This window comes from Carcharodon carcharias, chromosome 11, assembly GCF_017639515.1.
Source record: "Carcharodon carcharias isolate sCarCar2 chromosome 11, sCarCar2.pri, whole genome shotgun sequence".
In the NCBI taxonomy this organism is placed as follows: Eukaryota; Metazoa; Chordata; class Chondrichthyes; order Lamniformes; family Lamnidae; genus Carcharodon; species Carcharodon carcharias.
The window spans coordinates 66,844,306-66,865,170 of NC_054477.1; the positions used below are offsets into that span (position 1 = coordinate 66,844,306).

Genomic DNA, 20,865 nt, shown 5'->3' on the forward strand with positions numbered 1-20,865 from the left:
TCGCTGTTGTCAGATGTATGTATGTAACCTGTCGATCAGGATGATCCACATAACTGATTGGCTTCTTTGGACATTGACCATTCTGAATGACATGCTACTCAGCCAATCAGCACCAGGCCCCCACCAAGAGCCCGGGCCCTGGTTATTTGGTGGGTGCCAAGTTGACAGCTTTCATTTTCCCATTATTTTGGCATGCAAACACTTCTGCTTCCTCTAGAACCATAGTTTGGGAATCACTGATCTACAAGATGCACTGCAGCAACACACCAACACTACTTCAACAGCTCCTTCCAAGCCCAAGACCTCTACCACCTATAAGGACAAGGGCAGCAGATGTATGGAAACAACACCACCAACCTTCTAAGCCACACATCATCCTGACTTGGAACTATATTGCCATTCCATTATCGCCGGGACAAAATCTTGGAACTCCATATCTAACAACACTATGGGTGCGCCTACACCCCATAGACTGTAGCAGTTGAAGAAAGCAGCTCACCACCACGTTCTCAAGGGCAATTAGGGATGGGCAATAAATGCTGGCCCAGCCAGTGAGGCCCATATCCCATGAATGAATAAATAAAAGGTGATATATGCTTCGAGGTGCAGGGCATGACTTGAATATTTAACCAGTACTTTGAATTGGTGTTTACTAAAGAAGAGGATGCTGACAATATATCAGTAGAAGTGATGGTGATACAGGCAATGAATGGGGTGAAAATTGATAGGAAGGATGTACTTGAAAGGCTGCCTTTGCTTATAATTGATAAGTTGCCTGCTCCAGATGGCTTGCATCCCAGGCTGCTAAAGGAAGTGCAAGTGGAGATAGCAGAAGGCTTGTCATATTGTCTTCCAATCTTCCTAGACAGAAGGGAAGTGCCAGAGGATTGGAGAGTGGCAAAAGTGACATCCTTACTCAAGGAAGTTTGTAAGGACACTCCTGGTAACTATAAGCTGGTCAGCAGAATATCTGTGGTGGGTAAAGTTTTACAAACAATATTCAGGGGAACAAATCAACAGGCACCTGGAGCGGTTTGAGTTAATTACAGGATATAGATAGACTAGCAAAATAGGCAGGCAAGTGGCAGATGAAATTTAATACAAAGAATAATCAGGCGATGCATTTTGACAAAGGGATAGGGAGGGGCAATATAGACTAAATGGCACAGTTTTTAAAATGGTACAGGGACAAAGGGACCTGGGAGTTCACGTTCATAGTTTTTTCTTTATTATATGCAGATATTCCATGTTCCCTACTGATCTGGTGCATACGTATACTTTTCTTACATTGCCATCAGTTGTTATTCTAGCTATCTAGCATTGCCGTGCTACTTTATTCGCTCGGAAGGGAAGGAATGAAATAGTTTGGTATGTATTACATTAAAGTAAATTTATTGGAACTTGGTTGCAAATAAACATCACTGAGAATTAGAATAACCACAGTAAGCAAGATGTGGTAAATGCGAAATTCACAATGCTAGGATTTACTTCCTGGGTTTGACTCAGAGAACTTAGTTCTTTTTTACTATTTCTCTGGGGTTCTGCCAACTCTGGCTGGAAAATTCTGAGGAAATTCCAGACAATTAATTTCATTTGGATGGCACCTTACCTGATTAAGTTTCTTCCACAGGTTGAGAATAGGAGACAATTCATTCGACCAAATGTCTCTGTCAAACTTGCAGCCAGCTGTCATTGACCGGCTTAGAATCCGGAGTTGGGAAATTACCTGGGAGGGAGAAATTAAAGACCAAAGATAATCAACTGCGTGTAGCCACATTCACTGACATTACATTACATTAACAGTTTTTTTAAATTCATTCATGGGATGTGATCATTATTGGCAGGGCTTGCATTTATTACCTATCCCTCTAATTGCCCATGAGAAGGTGCTACTGAGCCACTTTCGTGATCCGCTGCAGTCTAAATGGTATACGTACATCGATAATAATTTTAAGGAGGGAGTTCCAGGATTTAGGTCCAGTAATATTGAAGGAGTGTTAGAACGTTCCAAGTCAGAATGGCATGTAACTTGGAGGAAAACTTGCAGGTGGTGTTTCCATGCAGTCTATGACCCTTGTCCTTTAAGGTGGTAGAGGATGAGAGTTTGGAAGGCTCTGTTGAAGGAGCCTTGACCAGCATCTGTAGTGCATCTTGTACGTGGTACATACTGCTGCCAATGTGGACCGGGTTGTGGAGGGAGTGAATGTATAAGCTGGTAAACATGCTTACCTGCATGCACACACATTTTAAACTCTTTCCAGAAGCAAATTAGTGCAGCTGATGGATCACAGAGCTCTGAAGACATTCATTCAAAAGGACAATTTAAAAAAATTAAACAGCCACAATGCAAATTTCTATTATTGCTTTCTTACAGGACTTATTATTCAAGTCAACAAGGAATGAAACTGCATGGACCAACCAGCATCGAACTAGGCACTGGGAATGACAATAGCAAACTCAGCCCTGTCAACCCTGCAAAATCCTCCTTACTAATATCAGGGGGCTTGTGCCAACATTGGAAGAGCTATCTCACAGGCTAGTTAAACAACAACCTGACATAATCATACTCATGGAATCATACCTTACAGACAATATCCCAGATACCAGCATCATCATCCCTGGGTATATCCTGTCTCACCAGCAGGACAGACCCAGCAGAGGCTGCAGCACTGTAGTATACAGTCAGGAAGGAGTTACCCTGGGAGTCTTCAACATCGATTCAGGACCGCATGAAGTCCCATGGCACCAGGTCAAACATGGGCAAGGAAATCTCCTGTTGATTACCACATATTGTCCCCTCTCACCTCATGAGTCAGGATTCCTCCATGCTTAATACTACTTGGAGGAAGCATTGAGGGTGGCAAGGACACAGAATGTAAGTGGATGCGGGACTTCAATGTCCATCACCAAAAATGGCTCAGGAGCACCAGTACAGACCGAGCTGGCCGAGTCCTAAAGGGCAGAGCTGCTAGATTGAGTCTGCAGAAGGTGGTGAGGAAACCAACAGGAGGGAAAAACATACTTGAGCTCATCCTCACCAACTTGCCTGCTGCAGATGCATCTGTCCATGACAGTATTGGGAGGAGTGACCACCGCACAGTCCTTGTGGAGACAAAACCCGGTCTTCACATAGAGGGTACCTTCCATCATGTTGTGTGGTACTACCACTGTGCTAAATGGGATAGATTTTGAACAGAGCTAGCAACTCAAAACTGGGCAACAAAGAGGCACCGTGGGCCATCAACAGCATCTGCCCACTCTACCATTACCATCAAGCCAGGGGATCAACCCTGGTTCAATGAAGAGTGTAGGAGGGCATGCCAAAAGCAGCACCAGACAAACACAAAAATGAGGTGTCAACCTGATGAAGCAACAGTACAGGACTACCTGTGTACGAAACAGCATAAGCAGCAAGTGATAGACAAAGCTAAGCACTTCCACAAACAACAGATCAGATCTAAACTTTGCAGTCCTGCCACATCCAGTTGTGAATAGTGGTGGGCAATTAAACAACTCACTGGAGGAGGAGGCTCAACAAGTATCGTCATCCTCAACGATGAGGTAGCTCAGCACAGCAGTGCGAAAGATAAGGCTCTAGCATTCACAACAATCTTCAGCGCGAAGTGCCGAGTCGAAGATCCAGCCCAGCCTTCTCCAGAGGTCGTCAGCATCACAGATGCCAGTCTTCAGCCAATTTGATTCACTCCACGTGATATCAAGAAACAGCTGAAGGTGCTGGATACTGCAAAGGCTATGGCCCTGACAATATTCTGGCAATAGTGCTGAAGACTTGTGCTCCAGAACTTGCCAGCCCCTAGCCAAGCTATTCCAGTACAGTGACGATATTGGCTAATCGGCTATGTGGAAAATTGCCCAGGTATGTCCTGTACACAAAAAGCAGGACACATCCAGCCAGGCAATTACCACTCCATCAGTCCACTCTCGATCATCAGTAAAGTGATGGAAGGGATCATCAACAATGTTATCAAACGGCACTTCCTTAGCAATAACCTGCTCACTGAAGCTCAGTTTGGGTTTTGCCAGAGTCTGGCAAACTTGGTTCAAACATGGACAAAAGAGCTGAACTCCCAATGTGAGGTGAGAGTGACTGACCTTGATATCAAGACAGAGGCAGCATTTGACTGAGTATGGCATCAGGGAGCCCTGGCAAAACTGCAGTCAATAGGAATCAGGGGAAAACTCTCAGCTGGTTGGAGTCATACCCAGCACAAAGGAAGATGGTTGTGGTTGTTGGAGGTCAATCATCTCAGTTCCAGGATATCACTGCAGGAGTTCCTCAGAGTAGTGTCCTAGGCTCAACCATCTTCAACTGCTTCATCAATGACCTTCCTTCCATCATAAGGTCAGAAGTGGGGATGTTCGCTGATATTACACGATGTTAAGCACTATTCGCAACTCCTCAGATACTGAATCATTCCATGTCCAAATGCAGCAAGACCTGGACAATATCCAGGCTTGGGCTGACAAGTGGCAACCATTCGTGGCACACAAGTGCCAGGCAATGACCATCTCCAACAAGAGAGAATCTAACCATTGCCCCTTGACATTCAATGACAATACCATTACCGAGTCGCCTACTATCGGCATACTGGGGGTTACCATTGATCAGAAACTCAACTGAACTAGCCATATAAATATTGTGGCTACAAGAGCAGGTCAGAGGCTAGGAATCCTGCAATGGGTAACTCACCTCCTGAGTCTGCAAAGCCTGTCCACCATCTACAAGGCACAGGTCAGGAGTGTGATGGAATACTCTGCAGTGGCCTGGATGAATGGAGATCCCACAACACTCAAGAAGCTTGACATTATCCAGGACAAAGCAGCCCATTTGATTGGCACCCCATTCACAAACATTCATTCCCTCCACCACCAATGCACTGTGTCAGCAGTGTGTACCACCTATAAGATGCACTGCAGGAACTCACGAAGGCTCCTCAGATAACATCTTCCAAACCCATGACCACTACCTTCTAGAAGGACCAGGGCAGCTGATAGATGGGAACACCACCACCTGGAAGTTCCCCTCCAAGCTATCACAATCCTGGCTTGGAACTATATCGCCGTTCCTTCACTGTCGCTGGGTCAAAATCCTGGAACTCCCTCCCTAACAGCACTGTGGATGTACTTACACCACAGGGACTGCAGCAGTTCAAGAAGACAGCTCACCATCACCTTCTCAAAGGTAATTAGAAATGGGCAATAAATTCTCGCCTAGCCATCAATGCCCACATCCCCTGAATGAATTTTTATAAAGGAGTTAAGTATTGTCTTCATTGACTTCTTGAATTTCTAGGTGATATCTAATGATTCCTGTTTTATTTTGCTCAAAATAAGTGATTGCTGTTTTGAGTTGTCTGAACATGATGCTATTATAAAGTATTCTAGAACACAATGAAATAAATTTAGGGAACAGATAGCCAGTAGTAGAGTTTAAATAGATAGTAACTCAACACTACAAATGATGACAATCACAGTTACTTACTCCTTTTATATAACTGTCCGAATAGGAAAAGGGTTATTTTACTAAAATATATTCTTGTATCTATTGCCGAACAATCATACGGCAGGTATGTTGGGTTTTTGTTCATAGTTTAGAGGTCTTCTCTAAAAACGGTACTCCATTGAGAAAGTGTGACCCTCAAATGTGGCTTCAACCAAAGGAAAATTGATTTGTTTTTTTGGGCCTGCCTGAAGCATATCATAAAAATGTTAGAGAACTTAATTAGCAAGAGAACTAGCATCTGAAGAAAGCAATGATCCAAATCCTAGAAATACTTAACAGGGATCATCTAGCAATTAGTCAACATCACAATTTATTCAGTGGAATCTTAGCTTAAACAACTCTCATTGACCTGCTTGGTTATCTTCAATATGCCTTTGTATCCATGTTAATTTAGCCATCCATCCATTAAACGTGAAATTGTTTTGTCAAGTGATTGTCAAAATGGCTATTCCATCACAAAGACTGCAGTCATGATATGAGAATGATAAGGTTTGGATATTTCTGATTATTTATGATTTTAATCCAACCACAATGAGTGCAAAGGCAAGACTCAAACTTGGTAGTCCCATTCACCCATCACCTTGCTCCCGCAGTCCTACACTGGCTCCTGGTCCAACAATGGCCCTATTTTAAAATGCTCATCCTTGTCCTTAAATTCCTCCATGGCCTCATCCCATTCTATATTTTAAATCTGTGCCAGCCCTACTAAACTTTTGAGAACTCTGTACTCCTCTAATTCTGGCTTTTTGTGCATCCCCAATTTGCTTTGTCCTTGACTGATGGTATTGACTTCATCGCTTTAGGCCATAATCTCTGCAATTCCCTCCCTAAGCCTTTCCACCTGGTTCTCCAGTAAGGCACTCTTTAAAACCTATCTCTTTGATCAATATTTTGGTCACCTGCCTTAATATCTCCTTATGTGACTCAGTGTCAAATTTGTTTGACAAACTCTTGAGGTGTTTTACAACACTTAAAGTACAAAATACATGCAAGTTGATGATGTTACAAATAGGAACAAAAAGTATGATTAGGATGCAATTAATTTATAGAGAGATGTGAGCTTTCTATTGGCTGTCTGTCATGGCTCAATGGTAGCATTCTTGCCTCTGAGTCAAAAGGTTGTGGGTTCAAACCCAGTCCACAGGCTTGCGCAAGTAACTTTGGCTGACACTCCTGTGCAGCGCTGAATATCACCTTTTAAATGTCTGCGTTCTCAGGTGATACAAAAGTCCATGGCATTTTTCAAAGGAGACCAGTGGAGTTGGCCAACATTTATTCCTCAACCCACATCACTAAAATTGATTGGCCTAGAAAATCAATTGGACTCACATTCTCTAAACACGTCACAAGAAAGTGACTAACACACTTTCTTCTACACTTCCTTTCTTGCAGAATGTTGCACACAACTTGTGCCAGGTGCTGCGATTGGAAGAGGCTCAACCCCCATCTGTACATTCTTTGCCCTGTCGAAGAAATGGTGCTGGCCATCACAGGGTGAAGAATCATGGCTATGGAAAACGGCAATGCTGGAGGATTCATTGTTCAGGGTTTCTTAACAGCGAATCCTGTTTTCCCCACCACATGAACTGGATTAAAAACTGCCGCTGCTTTAACCAGCCACTTCTCTTTCTGCTCTCGTCACATTACAAGCTGACCCTTGTCACTCTCTTTCATTTCAGATGCTGAAAATGGCAGCACTTCCTTAAGATTCAGCTTCTCTTGATCAACTCCAGCAATCACTTGCGCAGTGACTGACAAACTTAAGAGAGAATGTTAGAAAAGGGATCATTATGAAATGAGGAGCCAGCAACAAGTGTGCAGAAACTAGGGCAGAAAGATAGGACACCACAGGTGTCAACTTGCAAGAAAGTCGATTACTTAGTAGCTCTGCTGCACTGGGGTCAGATGCAGTCTTCAAGTGCACTAAGAAGCTTGCCACCAGAAGAAGAGCCCAGCTCTGACATCAGGTACAGCATGGAGACTACTCAGTCCAAAATGGAAAGAGTAGTCAGCTCCATAAACAAACAAAGGTACACACCACCTCTGCTGATAGCTTCCATGGTAGCTCATGTTTCAGTTGTGGAAATTGATATTGCTGCCATCTTGGTTTTAGAGGCCAGTATTGACAAGGGCTTCCAGAGAGTCACATTGCTCTCATTTTGTTCTTGCACAGAGCAGGAGTGCTGACACACAGTCCCAGCAACCTGGGTAAGGCACCTGCTGTCTTCTCCCAGAAGACAACATGCCTGATGCCCTGCCATCAAGTCAGCCTGTGCTACACAGGCCAGCTGGGCTAGGCTGCCTCACTGACATCAAAGTGCTGTAGTCTGCAGCCAGGTCCTCAAGGCCCACAGCTGCTCGAGGTCACTCAATCTAATTATCTGAAAGTTCTCAATAGAAGCCTGCCATCTCCCAAACCATAACCACTGAGGATATACTTCACAGGAGTACTGAGAATGGTAAATGAGCAGCCAAAACATTACACTAAAGGGTTGCACAAGGGCGATTCTTAATAATTCCTGCTAAATATTAGACACAGATCGAATGGAGTTGTTAGATAATTCCTTCATTCTCCTGGATTTGGTGTTGCTGTTAATAATTGTGGCGACATGAGGGCAGGGCCCTTAAGGTTTGAATGAAGGAAGGCAATGGATAGATGCTGCTGTGGTGCCAAACATTAAAATACTTTATTAAAATAAACACTTCTTGCATTGAACAGAAAAAAAATCAAGACTCAATTACAAACATTTAGTGCTTTAGATTTGAACAATATTTTTTATCTACTGGTAAACATAACATTGATAATATTGTGATGGGCTGCAGCGAAAAAGTGACCCAATGTTTGTCACCCACATAAAAATACAAAAGCTCATATATTGCATTTTCATTATTATTGAAATAAATACATTCTATGTATTGATATTTTCCAATACAATCAAAAATTTCTGAGAACTACATTTGATGCAAATCCTCTTTCAACAGTCTGTGGAAATATGTTTAAAAATGAGCTGTACTATTAAATTCAAGAGATAGCTGCTGTCACAAAGGATTTTCACAAAACCATTTTTATTCTTCAGATAGGGTTCCTAACCATGCTGAAGGTTAAATTGTTTCTTTTCATCCACACTTGGTAGAAAATTATGTAGCAAACAAATATTCTTTTGATAAAATGACCAGGGTAAAAACCAGAGACCTATCTGATCAATTAAATATATTTTTAAATTTATTCTTTCATGGGATGTTGGTTTCTCTGACAAGGCCAGCATTTGTTGCCCATTCCTAATCGCCTTTGAACAGAGTGGCTTGCTATGCCATTTCAGAAGGCAGTTAAGAGTCAACCACATTGCTGTGGGTCTGGAGTCACATGTAGGCCAGACCAGGTAAGGATGGCAGATTTCCTTCCCTAAAGGAAATTAGGAACCAGATGGGTTTTTACAACAATCAATAATAGTTTCATGGTCATTATTACTGAGACTAGCTATCAATTCCAGATTTTATTCCAGCAGTCACAAGCATGACAGCAACATATCTTGATCTTATTGGTCCTGTAGCACTGCTATTAACCTATACAGAAGATCTTGCAAATTTATCCCAGACTTGTGGCATTTTTTCAAATGCTGCAATAGAAAACTATTCCAAAGTTAAGGATTCATGGAAGAAACATTTTGTACAGGCATTTTGACCGTGTTTATTATATTGTTGCTTGACAAATCTTAGCACTTTCAAACTGGTACAGAAAGGGCCAGATGCAAAGGTCAGCGACCTGAAACGTTAACTCTGTTTTTCTCTCCACAGATATTGTCTGATCTGATGAGTATTTCAAGCATTTTCTGTTTTTACTGCAGATGCAAAGTAAACCTGTCTACTCTATCCCGATCTCAGTGATGCATCCAACAACACTAACAGCATGATCCCACAATGTTCATCTGAATGAGAAAATTTAATGCCAATTAATGTAGAGTAAAGAATAATTTTGTGCTGCACACTAATGTCCACCAGGAACAGGGTTGAGACAGATCAAGTGCATTTAATTAGGATTGGTGAGAGAATAAATTTTCATTCCATTCTTCTGTGTTAGATGTAAACTCAGATTTCAGAGGTGCAAGCATAACCTATCGCAAGTACCCAGTTTTTAAGCAAAGAAAATACTTTAAAAATAAAAGCAAAATACTGTGGATGCTGAAAATCTGAAATAAAAACAGAAAATGCTGGAAAAATTCAGCAGGTCTGGCAGCATCTGTGCAGAGAGAAACAGAGAAACTACCCAAAGAAAGAAAAACGCCTTATATTTATAGAAATCCTCAGGACTTGCCAGTGTTTCATGCCAATGAACCACTTTTGAAATGTATCATTCCTACTCTGTAGGAAAACAGTCAATTTGCTCTCAGCAAATTCCTACAAACAGCAATGAAATAAATAATGAGGTAATCTGTTTTGTCAATGTTTGATGTATGATAAATGTTAGCCAGGTCACCAGGAGAGTGCAGCTGCATAGTGTCATATAGCTTTTTGTACAGGCAGGCAGAGCTTCAATTTAACATCTCACCCGCAAGATAGCGCCCAGAAAATCTAGCACTCCTTTACTGCACTGAAGTCTGAACTTAAATTATGTCCTCAAGTCCTGAAGAGAGGCTTGAACCCACAATTTACTAACTTAGAGGTGAGAATACTACCACAGAGCCTGCATTAACTAAGCAAATAAGCAGCCAATTTTAAATTTTGATTCCAAGATCTAATATTTTGCCCACAGCCGGTGTTAATTGCTGTGCATACCAAATTCCAGAGGGAAACTTGGCTCATGGGCCATAACCTTTTTTTCATATTCTGAAAGCGAGAAGACAACGTACCAAACACAGCAGTAAGAGGTCCAGGAACACTTTTGGGATTTTAAAAATTAAAAGTAAACATTTTATTAACAAGAATAAAGAAAACTTAAGGGCACAAGATTATGGTTACACAATGAAGGTTAGTCTAACAAAACATTCCCCCCAAAAAACTTGTAGGTCAAACCTACAAGTAAACACCTCCAGGAAACACTCCCTTATAGATGTTAACTGTAAAAAAAAAAAATCAGTAATATTACACAAGGCAAACTTCAATAAATGCATACCACAAGACCTCTACCCTCTTGCACTCTGCGGTGGAATCCACTTCAGAATAAAACTGCTTGTTGCAGCCCAAGGCAGGATTTTTCAGTCAGCGTGCAGGGGCGGGCCCAACATGCTGACGCGTATAATGACGCGATGACATTGGGTGTGGGTCCCAATATCTTCGCACCGTCTTGCGATGATTCATTCAGCAGGTGTGTGCCGGATTCGGCTGCGTGCCCGCTGATATTTAAACGGCCTATTAAGGCCATTAAGGAAATAATTAAGGTAATTGTTAATGCCGTCTGTCCAACCTAACGGTTGGTGGGCAAGCGAAAAGACCAAGCGGCCTTTGCGTTTTTTATGAAATGTCATCCATGAGCAGGATGAGATTTCCTAAAGCTTTTATTAATTTAATGAAAAATTTTTCCTACATATAAAAACATGTCCCATCTCATGTGACACAGTCACATGAGGGGACATGTTTAAATACATTTTTAATCCATGTATTTCATATTTTCAGTAGCGATTCAATCTCCCTGAGGCAGCTCTGTGCTCAGAGCCATCCAGCTGGCCGGAAATGATCTGGACTGCACTTGTGCTGACAGTGAAGTCAGTGATGCTCGCCCAAGGGAGGATCCAGCAGTGCAACATCCATCTGACAACCATGCTGCAAGTCAGTTCTCCTGTTCCACAGTCCCCTGCTATGCACTAATTATTTCTTCTTCCTTTCGCAGGCACATCTGAGAAGCAGCCAAGGGGGTCCACAAGCAAGGTCCTTGGCGCAAGCCCTGAAGACACCTCAAAAGACAAATTTGATGACATCCTAATTGAAGACCCGTCACAGCGCTCATCCACACCCTCCACCAATGCAGAGATACACACCTCGGTGGGACCTAGTTCTAGAGTAACCTCGGAATCACAATCTGGTGAGCACATCACACTGCCTGGTCCACAGCAGGTGGTGGCAGGGACTTCCCGGGTTTCTGGCCAGAAATCTGCCCAGTCCAAGTCGGATAAGGAGCATCTAGACTTAGTCATACCTCAAGTGCTGGAGCTGCAAAGGCAAGCTCGAACATCAGGAACAGAAGTCCGTTGCACTCCTCAGGTCGCAGTCCCCTCTGGGGAGTGTGTGGCAGTGCTCCATTGGACCTGTCGAGGCAACGGAACCTCATTTTCAAAATGCCTCCACCAAAGCCTGGGTTGTGGCATGAGACTCATTATACTGTCACTTTGCTGTAGTCTGAGGCTGCCACATGCATCATCAGCCATGTCCTCTATGGTTAGCCCTCTTGAGGAGTCAATCCTGCAGTCTCACTGGAGCCTGGAAGATGTCAGAAATCGGAGACCTGCTAACGATGTGGAAGTCGTGGATGCTCCCTGGGAATCGTGTGCAGGAATAACAGGCACCGTCTGCAGACTCTGGATCTGGTGAGGCGCCAACAAGCGACAGTTTGCTGTGGATCTTCAGCTGCATTCGCAGCAGGCCCTGCTGCCCCTTCATCTTGAGGGAGGTGCTCCTCCCTTTGCTGAACCAAGCGCCTCTGCCGCTCTCTTCTTATTCTTCTCTGGTCTCTGTAAGCCATGAGGCATACTGCTAAATCACCAGGCTCCATGATCCTGATGTTCTCCTCCTGCAGGACATACCTAAAGTCATACCCAGCACGAAGGAAGATGGTTGTGGTTGTTGGAAGTCAGTCATCTCAGCTCCTGGACATCAGAAATTCCTCAGGGTAGTGTCCTCAGCCCAACCATCTTCATCCGCTTCATCAATGACCTTCCTTCCATCATAATGTCAAAAAGGTGGATGTTTGCTGCTGATGCACAATATTCAGCACCATTCATGACTCTGCAGATATTGAATCTTTCCATGTCCAACTACAGCAAGACCTGGATAATATCCAGACTTGGCTGATAAGTGGCAAATAGGAAATGTGCGACAAGTAACTCACCTTCTGACTCCCCAAAGCCTGTCCACCATCTACATGGCATAAATCAGGAGTGTGATGGAATACTCCCCACTTGCCTGGATAAGTGCAGTTCCCACAACACTCAAGGAGCTTGACAAAGCAGCCCGCTTGATTGGCACCACATCCACAAACAATCACTCCCTCCATCATCGATGCACAGTAGCAGCAGTGTGTACGATCAACAAGATGCACTGCAAGAATTCACCAAGGCTCCTTTGACAGCACCTTCCAAACCCATGACCACTGCCATCTAAAAGGACAAGGGCAGCAGATAGGTGGGAACACCACCACCTGGAAGTTCCCCTCCAAGCCACTCGCCATCCTGACTTGGAAATATATCGCCATTCCTTCACTGTCACTGGGTCAAAGTCCTGGAACTCCCTGCCTAACAGCACTGTGTGTGTACCTGCACCACAAGGACTGCAGCGGTTCAAGAAGGCAGCTCACCACCACCTTCTCAAGGGCAACCAGTGATGGGAAATAAATGTTGGCCCAGCTAGTGAAGCCCACATCCCCTGAATGAATAATAAAAAAAAGGTGCACAGGTTAGCATTGGTGTACTAAGAAGCTCTCTTGGTTAAGTCTGATGGCTGCTTCATGCAGGCAGAAATGTGCTTGGCCACCACTTGGATGACCAGTGTGAGGTGCACCCGTTGGCAGTCTGAAACCCCACCCCCCGACCGCCCCACTCCCTTGGCCGATCGGCAGCAGCTTTGCCTATTGGACTGCATGCTGTGCTGTCAGTTCAGGCGCAGGCATTCTCCTAACCCACACTGCATGACTGTTAGCTTGATATCCAATTTGGATATTGGTCCAAACCTTAATATAGACATTGCAAGGGGCTGTGAGCCAACAGTGACTGCACCATGGCCACCTTTCACAAGGGGGTTGTACAACTTGCTCAGCTGGCCAATTGCTCTGCTGCCCCTTAAAATGCACATTAACTTGCAATCTGCACCCGAGGAGTGAAATATTCTGGACCATTTGATGGCATTTTTATGCTTTTACGTTGCTCGAGTGGGCAGAAAAGATTCAGAGGTCCAACACCAAGCATGTCAATGGAGCTGCAGCAGAATGGTCTCAGCTGTGGAACAGCGCTCACTGTTGACAAGCCTTTCCTAGTGTGCGGCCACTTCCCTCCCCCACACAGCCCCTGACATGTACTCAAGTATTTCTTTCAGTCTGTGCTGCCTTGCCACCCCCCCAACCACCACCACCACCCCCCAGCCTGACTCAGACTGGAGCACTCGCCCCAACACTGCACTGAAAGCCAGCCGGGAAAAAGCGACTTGCCTTTGCCCCCCCTCTGCGAATGCGCGCGCCTCTTCCTTGATGTCCTGCGGGCGATGCTCGTGACTGTTGCTAAGGTTGTGTACACACACACCTGAGTTCCCCTGAAAGTTCAGGTCTCTAGGTACTCACCTTTTAAAGGCAGTCGTGAATCAGATCAATATGGGTGGTAAATTTGACATGGGGGGATGATTCCGGCAAACAGGGCCTATAATTAGATGCAAAATTATTAAAATGAAAATGAAAGTGAAGTGCTGGAATTGGGCAGAGGTCTCACCAAATGTCCACCAAGTCGTAGGACTTGACTAGTCTCTCAGTTTCCCATCACCGCCTGGCAGTGCTGTACCCTCCTCAGCTTGTAGGGTGAAGCTAAAACCACACACCCCTGCCCCCAAGGATGTTGAATGCTCCCTAACAGAGGCAAACACATCTACAAAGAAGCACACTTGCTGCATGCCGGCCTGGGGAGCCTACACATCCCCTAGCCAGACAGTGAGATTAAAGAAGCGGCCTGGCACAGACTCTTTCACTCCAAGATCTCCAGCTGAAAATGTCCAGCATGACAAGCTACCTGGGTTGCAGGCAATGTGATTCATGCAGACGTCTTCTTGTCATTCCAAGAATCACTTCCTTGCCTCCTATAAGGGTTTCCTACAGGAAACACACCATACACTCCCCTTTCTTAAAGAGCAAGTAGTTGAGAAATCTATGGTGTCATTGATGTTGAGGATGGTAATGGTTGTCAAGTGGCAAGATTCCAGTGCAACCACCATCTACAATCCGTGGGGAGGGAGCAGAGTCACTCGTAATTCTCCACTCCCTCAGCAGCCCAGTGAGGAATGTCTTGAGCTGCAGCATTTCAAGTCAGCTCACATTCTTGCTTATGCCTCCGGTCTTTACAGCAGAGTAGACAGACCTGACAAGGAGCACCAGCTCTGACTGTCGATCAAGGGCCAGCTAGGCCTTACCATAGCAAACCAAATTATTGGCCAGCAATTCCTGGAATTCCACAAGGGAGATGAGGGGAGACTTGGTAGGGCAATAAGGACATCCACAACCTCGCTGGCGATGGACTCCAAATCATGTCCAGTGTCCTCCACTGAGCTATCGCTTGCCTCATTGCCATTAGTGACCGACATGCCCGTAGGTTGCATCAGACGGCCCAGCTGGCCATCCAACACTCTATATTGACTGCACCTCTGGGGGGATTTGGGGCAAAGGATGGCAGCAATTTGGGGGCCCTACTCCTCCTCAGGCACCAGAGCCACAGAGAAAAAACATTCCAGCACCAGTAATCTGGTGTCAAAATCAAAGACAGGGAAATGGGGCCTTCCCCTCCACCAATGCCCCCACCCCAGACACCCAGTGACTCAGCATGTGGGGCCCTTTTTATTTAAACCTTCCAAGAGGTTGAGCAGATCCTGGGGGATAACAATGTGGTCAGTCAGGCTCTGCCTCAGCCTCCAGGATGCCTGACAAGGCATTGGGTGACTGGGTCAAACCAGGTGGATCCTCTGCCCCTTTTAAGGTTTTTAAACACGAACATGAAACCTCATCCCGCCAGTGGATGAGGTTTCATGTTTTATCAGAAGCCCGCTGGGGCTCCTGGCCTGCCCACCAACCTTAAGGTTGGACTGGCAGGGTCTTTACTGATCTTAATTATCCTGTCAATGGCCTCAACTGGCCTTCCTAAAAGTTTAAATGGACTGGGATGACGTTGGGGGTTCCTTCTGACGTCATCCCGTGACATTTTCCCGTTGGCGAGCGGGCCTTGCCCCCAAATCACCGACGGGAAAATTCTGACCTGTATTCTCCTTATAGCTTGCTTTCCCACCCATTATCAGCAAATTTAACTACATTACACTTGGTGCCTTCATCCAAGTCACATACATACATTCTAAATAGTTGAGGCCGCAACACTGATCCTTGTGGCACCCCAGAGGTTACAGTTTGCTAACCTGAAAATGACCCAGATACCCTGACTCTATATTTCCTGTTAGTTAGCCAATCCCCCAACACCATGGCCAGAATCTTCAGGTTGGTGAGCGAGGGTGGGCCCTGCTCGCCAATGCGTAAAATGACACATGGTAACGTTAGGCATACGTCCCAATGTCACTGTGCGTCATTCTGATTCTCAGCTTGGCAGGCGCGCAGCCGAGTCAGCTGCCGCTCGCCGAACTGTCAAAGGCCTATTAGGGCCATTTAAAAACTAATTAAAGTTATTAACTGAGCTGCCTGCCCAACCTTAAGGCTGGCAGGCAGGTGAAGAGCCCAGGCGGCCTTCGCATTTATCATGAAACCTCATCCATGGGCGGGATGAGGTTTCATGAAGGGTTTATAAATTAAAAACATTTTTTAATTAAAACTAATTGACATGTGCCAGCTCATGTGACACTGTCACATGAGGAGACATGTCTTAAATTTTTTTTTTATTAATATTTTTAAAAATCAAACTAATCTCCCTGAGGCAGCTCTGTACCTCAGGGAGATTTCTGCCCTCTTTCGCACATGCGCGAAAGAGCGCAGGCCCTGACTCAGCCTACTCCCTCCGCCTGCACTGGCAGTGCTCAGCAATTCCGGGTGCGCGTCATGCTGGGCGGGCCTTTATTGGTCCGTCCATGCAGGGCGATCAGCTGCACACTCACCCACTCCTGACCAAAGCCCCAACGGGGAGAAAATTCTCACCCATGAGTTCTTATCTTGTGCCATAAGTTTTTTTATAGCACCTTATCAATTATCTTTTGGAAATCCAAATATACTACATCTACCGGTTTGTCTTTATCCATCATGCTTCTGACATCCTCAAAGAGCTCTAATAAATTTGACAAACGTAACTTCCCATTCATAAACCATGATTACCTCATTATTTCCTAAATGTCCTGCTACTACTTCCTGAATAATGAATTCCAGCAGCTTCCTAATGACCGATGTCATAATTGATGTACAGGGTGAATATTGGTTTGTTCATTGGGACTTTATTAAGCAACATTTTATATGACTCTTGCTCATCACATATTGGCTTAAGAAATCAATGGAAAATGGCATAACAGGGGTTGGTGTTTTATGATTATAAGTGTACTGTGCTTTGTCATAATAAAGTCCATTAGAGCGAATTAGCATGATAAATTTTGAAAGATTATCAATTGTCCTTTGAAGAACAATAATAAAAATATTATTTAGTCCTGCATAGTCTTCTCCGTGGTCCACCTGTTTTCAACAAAATACTTAAAATGACAAACAGGAAAACAGAAATAACCATGAATAATGGAACTGACACAGCCACAAGACGCCTTGACACCTATTTACTTAATGTTACACTATTACAGTGCATTACTACTACAGCAGCTTGCTCTGCACATACTCTGACAACCTTCAATATATTTGAATGAGGGTTATTCTGGGAAAAGGATCTTCAGACGTTTTTCAAGCTGTTTAGATAATTATTTTATTTTTACTACATTAAGTTACTCTCAGTGTGTAATGGTTCCGAACAAAGTAAATGATTTTTGTCTCTTCAGGGGCATAGTACATGAAGAAAGAAAACATGAGGAGAACCTTTAATGCGATTGGCTGCTTGCCCTGCTTGCTGAGATCAGCTGCTGAATACAGTGGAGATCCCCTTGATTTGACACCAGATTTAAACTGCCCCTGGGAATTCTAATTATGATCTTTGTGGGCAGCTTTTTTCAAGGTCAATGACAAGCGCTGTTGCTTTGCCACTCACTGCAAAATCCAGCTCAATATTTCAGACAAAGTTTGTGGACATTCAAAATCAGTAAACCCAACCACTTCTAGTTTGACAAGTCATGCAGGTAATTTACCTTTTCTAAAGGCACTAGTTAAGTGCATTCCTGCCTTAATGTGCAGAATTTCTGCGTTAGCAAGTTTTGCCCTCATTTGCAAGCATTCGTCAAATTTTCTAGATTTTGCACTTTAAAATAGATGCACTTTCAGGGTGAAGCCCAGCAAAATCTGCTGAGTCACCAAATAGTAAAAGAGTAGGCTTAAGATACATAAATACTTATATTTGAGAGGACAAGTTGATAAAGTAGTAAAAAAAAGATTTTTCTGCATTATTGTAACATTAAGCTAACAGCTAATACCATTGGAAAATATATAATTCATCACCAAAACCTGCAAAGGTACACAGTCTATGAGACTGGTTTTAAAAGTAAATGGGTTCACCCGAGATCAAAAATGGTGGCATGCCCCCGACCAGGGGGTGGGGGGGGGGGTAACCGATCGACAGCGCCCCCCCCCCCGCCCCCCACCAATGGGGGGAAAATTTTTCCCTTAATGTCTGCCTTCAGCACAATGACTAGTAAATTTTTTTTCAGTTTTTTAATCATTTTAAATCTTTTATTTAATCCATTTTCCTCTATCCCTCCTAGGGGAAGCCCTAATAAATCAGTATAAACATTGAGGTATTTGCTAGCATCTATCTGGCAACATGGAAAAATGCCCAGGTATATCCTGTCCACAAAAAACAGGGCAAATCAAAGCCAGCCAATTATCACCCATCATCTGGAAAATGATGGAAGGTGTCGTCGACAGTGCTATCAAGTGACACTTACACAGCAATAACCTGCTCACTGACAATCAGTTTTGGGTTTTGCCAGGGCCACTCAGCTCCTGACCTCATTATAGCCTTGGTCCAAACATGGACAAAAGAGATGAACTCAAGAAGTGAGGTGAGCGTGACTGCCCTTGACAGCAAGGCAGCGTTTGACTGAGTGTGGCATCAAGGAGCCCTAGCAAAACTGAAGTCAAGGGGAATCAGGGAAAATTCTCCCCTGGCTGAAATCATACTTAGCACCATGGAAGTTGGTTGTGGTTGTTGGAAGTTAATCACCTCAGTCCCAGACCATCGCTGCAGGAGTTCCTCAGGGTACTGTCCTAGGGCAGCCATCATCAGCTGCTTCATCAATGACCTTCCCTCCATCATAAGCTCAGGAATGGGGATGTTCATTGATGATTGCACAATGTTCAGTACCATTCACAATTCTTCAAGATACTGAAGCAGTCCTCCTCAGATACTGAAGCAGCCCGCCTCTATATGCAGCAAGACCTAGACAACATTCAGGCTTTGGCTGATAAGTGGCAAGTAATATTTGTACCAGGGAATGACCATCTCTAACAAGAATTAGCCATCTCCCCTTGACATTCAATGGCATTACCATTGCTGAATCCCCCACTACCAACATCCTGATGGCTACCATTGACCAGAAACTGAATTGCAGTTCCACTGAGGCCCTCAATAGAGGCAAACATCTCAGTGCTCTTTGGTCTTGGAACTGCAAAATCCAGACCCTTAATGTACTTAAAAGAAAAGTTTAATGCCTGCATTAAAAATTGATGAATTGAATACAATAAAATGTTTGTGAACACATTAAACATTTTCCCAATATCAGCTATATGTCCCTATATCATTTATTTAGGGTTCAATCATTTTGTCATGGAAAATGAGTGGTAGTGAGCCTGTGTCTTGTTTGTACAAGTGGCATGAATTTCTCTATTTCTTCTGTGTCCTTAAACTCAAACATGATTTTTTAATGTAATGGTTACATGAAAGCACTGAGAATAGTCTAATCTTATCAAAAAACATGGTTAAGTAGATCATTTTGGTGTCTATGTTAGGAAGTTAATGAACTGCTTGTGTTGATGTGTTAGAGATTATGATTAAGTCATTGATATGAAGATTTCTATAACAAATTTCCTAATCTAGTCACAAACCAGGGCCACATTATTCTCTTTGAAATAAAGTGCAGTAAGATTAATTCATGTACGCCACCAGCTGCACAAGATCTGCACAGGAGCTGACGCTACAGCAGTATATAAAATCGGCAAGACTCTCTGGGAGGAATTTTATCAACTTAGCCCTTGCTGAAATAGTGGAACTATTTCTGGATCAAGAACCCATTTGATTAATTAGTGGGTGTCAAAGTTCTTTCACTGAGCCATAGCATTGTTATCTTGTCTCCAGGTTGCCTGATCAGTCAGGGAGGGTGGGTGGGATGACGTGCCTAAACAAGCAATGAAGGGCCTCTATTTAAAGAGATCCCAGCAGGAGTAACAATGGCAGCAGTGGATAAGACACTGAAATACAAGTGGGAAGCAGGAAAATTATGCAGAATGGCGGCAAGACCAGAAAAGGTTGTCCCCTCCTCAGTTCTCAGGCTTGTCCCTGGGCATCATGTAGAGTGCAGTGAGGGCAAGAAGATAAGTCCTCTTCCCTGAGGATGGGAGGAGCAGGCTAGCCAGTCTCACTGAGAAGGTCTGACTAGAAGTAGCAAAGCAAGTAAGCAGCAAGAATGTGGTTCCCAGGACCTGGATCCAGTGCCGGAAAAGGTGTGATGGCATCATTAGGTCCAACAAAGAGAGACAATTCTCAGCTAGCAGTCATCATTCACTTTTCTTTATAACATTTTCCTGCACAGCCCTACTCTGACTGACACATCTTTCTCTCATACACATTACCCTCTCCAGCCTTCTTCTCTAATCTGCATCACAACATATAACAATCAAAATCATCCTCATTCTATTGCCCTCTCACACTCATTCCTCACAGTCACCCTCCTCAAATGTTCACTCTCCATTCTCAACAATCAGTTCACTTCTCACACTCATAGGTCTGCCATTTCTCACTGCAGGAAAGGGTAGTCTACAACACCAGTGAGAAGCAGAGGACTGGGGTGGACCTGCAGCCATGGCCACCCTGATCGTTATGGAGGAGAAAGCACTAGAGATCAACAGGGTGGCATTTCTACTTACTGAAGCACCAGCACTTGTCACTCATACTGAGCCGATGTCACCAATATAGCAAATGTAATGATCTGTACAGTGCTAACTCAGAACCCTATTTTACCTACACATAGAAGTAACTCATCTCTATCTTCCGGAGGTACAATGTGGGTCCCAATGGAGGTCCCAATGGAGGAACTGAGAGGGGAGTCCATGGAGTCCACAGAGGAGGGCGGGCACATGATTTTTGCGC

The 20,865-nt window shown here is 44.1% G+C and overlaps 1 protein-coding gene across 1 annotated transcript in view; it reads right to left on the reverse strand.

Moving 5' to 3' along the window:
• The window catches only part of LOC121284081 (cytoplasmic dynein 2 heavy chain 1), a 770,821-nt gene that overhangs the window by 110,206 nt on the left and 639,750 nt on the right, over positions 1-20,865 (reverse strand). Inside the window, exon 84 of the mRNA XM_041199129.1 lies at positions 1,610-1,726. Coding sequence (XP_041055063.1) covers positions 1,610-1,726 — 117 coding nt within the window. The remainder of the gene's footprint in view (positions 1-1,609; positions 1,727-20,865) is intronic.